General features: G+C 39.5%; 1 protein-coding gene across 1 annotated transcript in view; it reads right to left on the reverse strand.

Moving 5' to 3' along the window:
- Positions 1 to 5,729, reverse strand: part of LOC103805324 (chromosome unknown open reading frame, human CXorf23) — a 19,263-nt gene extending 13,534 nt beyond the window's left edge. Inside the window, exons 1-3 of the mRNA XM_009077965.1 lie at positions 5,689 to 5,729; positions 3,229 to 3,807; positions 2,220 to 2,885 (exon numbers count right to left, since the gene is read on the reverse strand). Of these exons, the coding sequence (XP_009076213.1) occupies positions 2,220 to 2,885; positions 3,229 to 3,807; positions 5,689 to 5,729 (1,286 nt within the window). The remainder of the gene's footprint in view (positions 1 to 2,219; positions 2,886 to 3,228; positions 3,808 to 5,688) is intronic.
- Between the last annotated feature and the right edge of the window lie 4,035 nt (positions 5,730 to 9,764).

The raw sequence follows: 9,764 nt of genomic DNA on the forward strand, positions 1-9,764 counted from the left end.
TCATTTGGAGAGATAAATTGAGGAATCAAGGAGCCCATGTAACAGCTTTTAGGATAAAGACTGTTTACTATGCATTCTGCAAAGTGATTATGTGCCTGCTCATCCTGTATTTGAAGCATACGGGACTAGAATTTCATATAAAATTGTATCAGAAATAGCCTCTAGCAGGTGCCAGAAACCATTCATTTGCCCCCAGTAAACTGGAAATAAATGCATGCAAGAGGGAATCCAAACAATTTCAATTGCAGATGACTTATCTACCTGCTCCCCAGGTTTATAAAGAAACTATTCTTCTTGGCTGAGTCATTTCAAGTCAGGTGTTTCTGAAATGCCTAAAGTGGGTAGCACAAATATTCCCAGTCAGCAGCTTCTGCAAAATTAGTGTTCTCATTTTAAATTAAAGATAAAATATTTAGCACTTTGGACTGCAGAAGCAAACTTTCCACACATAGGAGTAGCTGTAATCGATGCAGTTTCTTTAGTCTGCAAACAATTACCATGTCCATTGTGCATGAGCTTCAAAAACTGCAGTAAGAGGCTACTAAATACAGGAAATTGTCCTGTGGGCTTGCAGCAAACCCAACTATTTTCCTTACATTACCGTTCAGAAAGCTAAATGCTGATCCTAGCCTGAGGGTGGGAGTGGGCATTACTCCACTTCCTTTCCCTGAGTCTTTAATATTAGCCTCTTATGTGCGGTAACTGATCTTTGTAACTCTCCATTGTATTACATATTTCTGAAATAGTGTAAATGGGAAAAAAAAGTGGTAAAGATGTTTTACTTGGGACAAGAGGCAAAATACCTTTAAAATGAAGGCTGATCATTTTGGAAAGGAAGGTAATGTCTTCCAAAAGCAGTTACTAGCATCATAACACATTCTGGCCTGCAACAGCAAGACATCAAACAAAAAAAACCCAGCAAAAATCTACCAAAACCAGGCTGCTTACTCTCTACCATGTATTCGTCATCTAAAGCTTCATAGCATTCCTTCTTCCCATTTCAGGCAGCACTGGGCATGCCAACTGCAACCACAAGTATTACACAAAAGATAGATGGAAACAGACTCTACTGCTTTTCAGTTCTGATCTCTCAACAGATTGCCACTTCGTTTGGTACAACAATAAGTGAGAATTCAGGGATCTCATTTTTGACAGCTTTACTGAACCTGAGATCTTCAACATCTGACCATGTGCCTGAGATTTCCGCAATTTAAAGGTTATATGTTTTTCAGGAAAAAACCAAGGGATGACTCCTGTGCTGGTTTGGGCTGAAGTGGAGTTAGCTCCATACTAGCCACTGTGAAGAAAGTTATGTTTAGGATTTGTGCAGAACACAGAGTTGACAATGCTGAGATGTTTTTGTTATTGCTGAGCAGAGCTTACACAGAGCCAAGGCCTTTGCTGCTTTCCGTACTGCCACACTGGCAAGGAAGTTGGGGATGCATGGGAGATTGGGAGGAGACACAGACAGGACAGGTGACCCAAACTGACCAAAGGGATATTCCACACCATATAGAAGGTAGGAGGAAGGAAGGAATGGGAATGTTTGGAGTGTGTGGCAGCGCCCTGCTCTCCTGGAGATGCTGAACATCTCCTGACCATGGGAAGCAGTGAATTAATTCCTTCTTTTGCTTTGCTTGTGTGTGCAGCTTTTGCTTTCTCTATTAAACTGTGTTTATCTCAACCCATGAGTTTTCCTAGCTTTTACCCTTCTGATTCTCTCCCCATCCCGTTGGCAGGGGAGTGTGTGAGCAGCTGTGTGGTTCTTAGTTGCTAGCTGGAGTTAAACCACGACACTCCATCAAAAAAATGCCATCAGATTTCAAAGGAAAGCACAGGACTAGGCTTTTCTGATTTAGATGTTTGCTTTATGGTTTTGTTGGTTTTAAACAGAAGTAACTTATCATAACCAACTTTTAGTTTTATATCAGGTTTATATCAGGCATATCTGCTCTTTCCGCTTCCCACACCTCCATGAAATGAACTAAGAGACTTTTACTGGTTGGTTGGTTTTTGTTTGCTTTGTTGGTTTAGTTTGGCTGTTTTTGTAATAAAGGTTTAATAGGCAAGTTTCCAGTGTGGGCAAATTAGCATTTTAAAAGAAATAAAACTAAAAAGGTGTAATCATAGTTTGTCCTGGTTACCTCCTAAAGAAACTGGGCTTTCCTACAAAATTCCTAACTGTAAAGAGACAGGAAGAGGTGAGGGGAAACCAATACCTGTACTTGGTCATCATTTTCTTCAGATCCACTTTGATTGTGAGCTGTTCCCTTACACAGTTGACATCTGACACTTTCACATCTGAAACAGTATGACTGGAATCATGCTGGCTATTGGAGGAATCTACGTTTTTCCTTAATTCCCCGTCTTTCCTTACTCTTTCCTTTGGTTTGTTTTTAAAATATCTCTGCTCAACATCCGTTTTGGAAGAGTTAACACAAGCATTGCAGCCCTTCTTTGAGCTATATTTAACAGGTACTTCGATGTGTCCTTCTTCAGTCCGTCTCGCTCTTCCACTGCTCAGGTAATCTAATTCTTTGCTATTCTGGGCACCCTTAAAAGAGCCATATTTCTGGTCTTCCTGCTTCAAATACTTCTGAGCTCTATTGTCAGAAAAAGGCTTTTCCCCCTCCAGATGCCTGCGCCGTTTGTGATCGTACTCGTAGGCTATCTTAGTGACAGAACCCTCCGAGTACTCCCTTTCAGCCGATCGGTGGGACTGGGCACCCGGATTTCTTTGCTCCTCCTTTTCTTGGTAGGGTGGAAAATAACGTTCTTGCTTCCACTTGGAATTTCTTGCTACTTCTCCACCGTCATACCTCTCCATTTCTTTAGCCCTTTTAGACGTGTGCCCATATTCTCTGTAATCGTGATCTTCAGGATACCTGTGTTGACATAAAGCAATTTACACTTGCACTAGAGAAGAAAGTGAGAACTTATATGTGCAGAATGTTGGACAGCAGAATGCGTGGCAAGTTAACCCATAATCCCTCACGCCAAGGTACAGATGTGCAGGGGCTCTTAAGAGGGAAATATTATCCTTTCACACTCTAGCCATCAACATGACTTACTTAAAAGACAAATACTTCACTACTACCAGTCACCCATAATTAAACTACAAAGTGGCCAACGTGTTTCAAGGTGGATATCTTCAACTATAATGAAAACAGACTTTCACTTGAGGCTTTACACCACAATACCCAGGGTTTAATTATTTTATTCCTATACCTCTTCTGTAAAGAGCTCCTTGCCGTAAATTCATCAGAAACTCTTCTGGGTGACTGACCATACTTCTCTTCATGTAACCTCTGGTGCCTCAAGTCATCTTCATGCCATTTCCTTTCAGGTTTACATGAAGTCCCTAACGGTCTATGAAAAGGTTTCAATCCTTTCTCATTTCCAGTGCCTTTGTAGTGATCAAACGTATATCTGTCCTCCATCTTGTGCTGGTAAAACGGACGATCGTGCTCTTTATATGGTACTTCCGAGTATTTTGGTGGTAACTGGCATCTCCTATTGCTTTCAGTTCTTTCAGATGAATGTGTTCTGTAGGACTTATGACTGTAGGCATCTTCTACGGGAATTCTCTTCAGGTTTGGTGAAGGTGACCTACGTTCATACATTCTCTGGTGGTTATTTCCATGAGGTGCAAACCTGGAATTGCTTTGTCCATATTTTTCATCTTCCGTTCTCCAAGGCATAGACTTCTTTGTGTCCTTACGAAAGCTTTTGTATTCACAGTCATAATTAACATGAGCATGTCTTTGCCTATGGTGCTCTGGACTCCTAAATGCTGGAGATAAGGACCTAAGGCAAAAATAAAATCCACTTTGAGTAGTCCCATAAAATTGAATCAGCCTCTTAATGAGAACATCTATTCCCTAAGGAAATAAGAGTTTAGTACACAATTTTAATCAACTCGTAAGAAAAAAAGATATTCCAAGTGACATTTTCCTGGCTAGAGCACCGAGCTTACTTTTACTCTGTTGAAAGTTTTCATAGTAAAAATACCCACTCAAATTAGTAGCAAGTCAACCATTTTTCTCTTTGCAGTTTTTCATTTAAAACTCAAAATAATTTCATATATATATGAAGTTTCTACTATACTGAAAACTGTTATACATATTTTCACACTTCTCGAGCATTCTCTATCTTTTTCAGTACCAAGAGAAAAAAAGAGAAAGGAAAAACAGCATATAAAGAAATTTTAAAAGGGAGGAAAATGCCTTTTCAGGTTTTTTTTGCATGCCAAAACAACTCCAAAAACCTGACTGAAAACAATATAAAATATTCTATTCAAAATGTCATACAGGTAGGCTTTTGCCTGCAGAAAAGACCAAGTTTGAGAAAGATCTTTGTGTAATTGTATGTACATGTTCACACATGTATACATATGCACTTCCACACTTACTGCAGCTTTTGCTATCCAAGCTTAAATTGCATCACTCAGCTTTGCATTTTCACCTACAGTTGCAAAAATTAGGGCAACCTGTAAAGAGTTTTTAGCCTAAATCTCCTTAAGTAAAGGCAGCACAAGCCACTAGCAAGAACCAGAAAGCAATTCCAGACATAACAGTCCTGGCTGTACTCAAGTATTCACTGTATACTTTCGACACCGTCTTTAATAAAAACATCAAAAAACACAAGTTGAAAAATCCAAGGAAGTCACTTCCTTGATACACACATTGCAACCGTACAATTTGGCATAACATTTGCTCCATTTCTGTAAATGAGTTCAAACTCAGAAGCACAGATCCTCATAAAACCACAGTGGCAAACTTCCAACAGTTCCTGTACTGCTGCTGCCATCCCACGTCGGTCTGCTTACGGCTTGCATTTTAATGAGCTGGGGCATTCCTCCCTCTCCCTACTCCAAGGACATAATCACTAGTATCAATCTAGTATGGACATAGATAGGATTTCTGTTTTTAAAAGCAAACGAATACAAACCCTGCACGTTTTCTTGTGTTATCCAAACTTCCTTGGTCTTGGTCATCATAACTTAGTCTGTTTTGAAATAAAACCCAAAACCAGTAGAAAAGTAGTTTTGAGCTCTCAAAAGCTTCAAACTGTATTCCAGCCTCCTTGTTTTAACACCTCAAATTTGCACTGCAAGTCTTAAAAATCAGGCAGGTAACTAACAGCATGAAGTTAGCTGGATGTTATTCTGGTGACAAACATCAATGGCATATGCTACTAGGCTGATATTTCAGTTCGTGGTATGGTGCAAGGAATATCTAACTGCTCAAGATCAGTTTGCAAATCAGCCCCAAACCTCAGAAAGCCCAAAGTGTTTGCACTAAGAAGTTGGGGGGGGTTTAAACTAATTTATTTATTTAACAGTCCCTCCCTGTGGACCAAGAGGCAAACCAGGAGCGAGTTACAGACATTAAATGCACAAGGTGGTGCTTGAGTAAAAATAACCTTAACCAGTTTGATGCTTGGATTTTGTGCTTAAGGTAGTCCTAAATCCCAAAACATGCAAGATGAACAAGGTTTTTGGCAGACTGCAAAATCTTAGCACCTCTAGTTTAAAGTATCATCATCAAATTACAAGCTGGAAAAACAAATTATAATTTACATAACACACTTTACAAATTGTAATTCTGCTACAATTTTCTTTTTTAGGTCCTAATTTTAAATCCTTATACAGAGCTACATTTCAGAACACAAGTGATAGATATTTACCTTGGTTTCCATCGTGGTGATCTCGATCTCGATCTTGTCATCTTCTCTCGCGTGTTTATGAGTTTCTTGAAGCTGTAAAAAGGATATAATTTACTTGTCTGATTACAAATTGCAACAGGAACAGTTGTTTTTGACAAGTGTAGCATTAGATGCTTCAAGCTTGGGGTGAGGCATACTTTTAGGATATTTTACTTTTACCTCCAATGCCTATTTTAAGGCAAGTAACTGTTTTTCCTAATTGCTGATCTTAGACCACACCTTATTTTCTTTATAAAGACTTTAATATTTGATCATTGCTCCATTTTTCTCTCCATTTTGTGATGCTGTCTATTCACCCCTTAAAATGTTAGTAAACTCACAAGCTGCAGCAACTGAAAAAGATGTTGTAATTGTTAGTATGTATGGAATGCTGTAGATGATAGGATAGAAACTGCTTTAAAAATCAAATTTAAAAAGAAAAATATTTTTTGCATTGACCTATATTCTGAATTTCATACATACTGAACTTCAAATTGGTAATGCACACCGATATTTTTGCATGTTTACAGACCTCCTGTAAGCTTTAACTGCTCCATCCAGTCTTAACTGCTAGACCATCACATACTTCATCCAAATAAAACCATACACAAAAGATCACTGTTCATTGTTGTGTTTCATCTGCCAATAACCCATGACTTAGACACACATTTAAATGTGCAATGAATGCACTATGACAGAAAGCACTACTCCTGACTCCTGGAGGAAGCTCTGGGCATCCCTTCTCATAAAAGCTATGGAAGAATGAAAGAAATATCAGTGCAAACTCCCCTTTTTGCTCTTCTTTGCAAAAAGATACAAGGAACTTGGAAAACAAGTGATGAAAGTTTATACAAACTCACTCAAAGTTATGTGACTGGTAAATAGGAAGGAAATGATTATTTGCTATTTAGCAAACATAAACAATTAAAGCAGAGTGAAATTATCGGGTAGCTGGTAAAAACCCGGAATTTGGACCACATACCCAAACCTACAGCTTCTAATTTCCACAAGATGCTGTAAAGGCCAGAAATATAAATAGGTACAAAACCAGACCCATCAACAACTCTAAAATTAATGAGCAACCAATCACTTGAAACTGAAAGAATACACCCAGGTCAGTGTCACTCTATACCTGCTCTGGTATTTTCTGTAATTATTTGCTCAGACATTCATGGAGACAAGAAAACTAGTCTGAGCTGGCCAAGTATGGCCTTTTTGACACTCCCAGAGCTGAGATAATTTCTTTAACTAAACCTTCTGCATGACAAACTGAAGGTGAAAAGGGAGAAAAACCAGCAAGTTTTAAGGAAGTGCCTGATGTAGTAGTGGGCACCCACATGCCTGACCCAGTGCCTCAATCCTCCCCCACATACGCACACCTCAAATCACACTACTTGGTCAAATAAAGCATCACCCCTTGCTGTATTTGATTTTGCGGTATGTCAGCTCATGGCTGAAACAGTAGTATCTTAAGAGAAGAATGTACAGATGCCTACCCCACAGGTGGGTGTTAGACAAACACCTACTATATTTCAGAGTGATTCTAGAAACTGTTCATTAAGTTGCACCATAAGCTAACCAGACTTTTATTTGCAAGACACAGCAGTATCTTAGCTCTGGAAAAAAACTTCTTGAATTTATTTTTTAAAATCCACAAAACTCTCCTGTTCACCATGAGAGTATTTGCTCCTCAATTAATCTTTCCATGTGACAAAGCCAGAAGCTGTAATTGTTGCAATGGATAGGGAAGCAAAAGAAAAAAATCCAACCCCAAAGTACCCCAAAGACAAGATCTAGTATTTGTTCCCTGAACTCTCGAATATGAAGTTATCATTGACTCTTAGATCCTAAAGGCATATGTCTGAGGACTGCACAGCATGAATTAACATCAGCCCTTGGCTTACTTAAAGATCATACCGTGTTGGAGAATGGCTAAGAGAGCGGGGACATAGTCCTGGGAACACACTTGGGGAAGGCTAAAAAGAGCATGGACACGGTCCTGGGAACACACCTGGGAATGCACTGTACAAGCAAGGCCCTGGAGATTGTAACTTATATATAGATAGGGAGTAACTCAGCTTGGCAGAAGGCAACTTAACTTGGCAGAAGGCAGGGGCAAGTTGTCCTTGAGGGTGAGACAGACAAGTTTGAGACAAACAGCTAAGAATAAAGTAAGAAAGAATCCTCACAGCTGTAACCACAAGTAGGGGGAGTACCTGAATGCTATCTTTAGAGCCTAGCCAATTATAAATGATTGATAGTTATATGCTTGCCATGCACTGTATAAAAAAGAGCCTGTCGGACAATAAAGTTGGAGCTTGCTTTATCACTCATACTGAGTCGGCCACTTGCTTCCCCGCACGGAACTTTCCCAGCAATACTAGCCAAACTTAAGTACGATGCTCCAATGCCAGTACCCATTAAATACTATATTTCAAAGAAAAATAATATTTTGACCAAAATACTTTCCTATTTTTCACCCATAAAAACACCTCACAAAACAGAATAAGTATTTCAAAAACAATAACACACACACACACCCCCCTAACTAATAATTTCAAAAAGTGGTGCATGTCCTGCAAGTTTCAAAGATTTACTACTCCCTCTCTTCTGGTAAACTTTAAAAAGTGACAGTATTTTATGTGACATTGTTTCTTTCTATCTTCCCTCCAGTAATGACCTTCAGTCTTCATTTTCAAGTACGTAAACACCAAAGAGACAAAAGTACCATTAAACTCCACCCAAACATTGGTACAGAACTTGATCTGCCAGACTGATCAAGCTAGAAACTGAACATACATAAGGAGAGATTCCTTACTCTTTTGAGACTGGCTAAACAATCATAGTAAAAGCATGAGAAGTGACAGCATGTCCTAGATCTTGCCTTTGGATAAAGAGGACTGCTGTAATTTCCAATGAAGACACTCCTTTAGTTTAGTGGAAAAAAGTGTTCATTTGTTTCAACGCATCTTCTAAAAAATGACCCACGTAATATGATTTCCTCACAGCAAGACTCCAGATGCAATACGCAGCATAGGAAGGCAGCAGACACTCAGCACCAACCAAAACTCTCAGCGTGACACCGAAACTACAAGTTAATCTGAAAAGAATTTTAAACTTGTTACTAGACCCTGGTTTAAATCACCTCAACCAGACCAGCAATATGGTTCCATACCACAAGAAAGCTTTCTGTAGATAGCAAGTCTGTCTATAGCAGAATTACTCAAATCAAGTCAAGGTCCTACAGTTTCTGAGTCAGCCACCCAGGTGCTTCTGAAAAGCCAAGTCATGCTGGAGCAGAGATGCCAGGACCTGCTATGATCTGGGCTCTGAATTTCTCCAAGACCTTGTGCTGTACTTTGTGAGATGCTGTCACGACGAAAAAAGTGAAGAACTACTTTAACTAGGAGGCATTATTAGGTTCATAGTGCTGCTTCTGTTTGTTGTGCCACAACAATAAGTGACTCATTGGAGGAGTTATCAGTAACTGTGCTTAGATAATTTGTAAATATTAATGGGAATCCTACCTTTTATTTTCTTTTCCTTGACTTTTGGAACTGAAATCAGACAATTTCCCCTGCAGGACAAATGACCTCAAGACTGCTGCCAGCTCTCCTTTGATTCCACCCTTGAGAGAACAGTGCTTTGACAAGCACACAGTTCTTGTAGTATCTGCCTACTACAAGCCTGAAAGGAGTATCAAGTAACTTGAAAATGACCAGCAATGGGATGGGATGGGGCAACTACAACACATTCTTTCAGAAAAGCTCCAAATATTTTAGCAACTGGCTCTCCTGAACAGAACAATCTTCAATCTCCTCAACTTTCTTCAGCATGAAACAAGAAATCACAAAAACCAGAGTCACCTAGCTGGACAGAGGGGAACTGGAGCCATTCCTCATGCAAAGAGCCTCACATCAGGAAGCCCCAAATGCCTAAAACCCTGCAGATCCAGCACAGACTGAATAGAAGCAGTTAACTCTCCTACAAACAGACTATGAACATTGGATTGCTTGACAGGCCTTTTTGGTGCCTTCCATCATCTACAACAGGTCATG

The sequence above is a fragment of the Acanthisitta chloris genome, unplaced genomic scaffold (genome assembly GCF_000695815.1).
Source record: "Acanthisitta chloris isolate BGI_N310 unplaced genomic scaffold, ASM69581v1 scaffold15117, whole genome shotgun sequence".
Taxonomy (NCBI): domain Eukaryota; kingdom Metazoa; phylum Chordata; class Aves; order Passeriformes; family Acanthisittidae; genus Acanthisitta; species Acanthisitta chloris.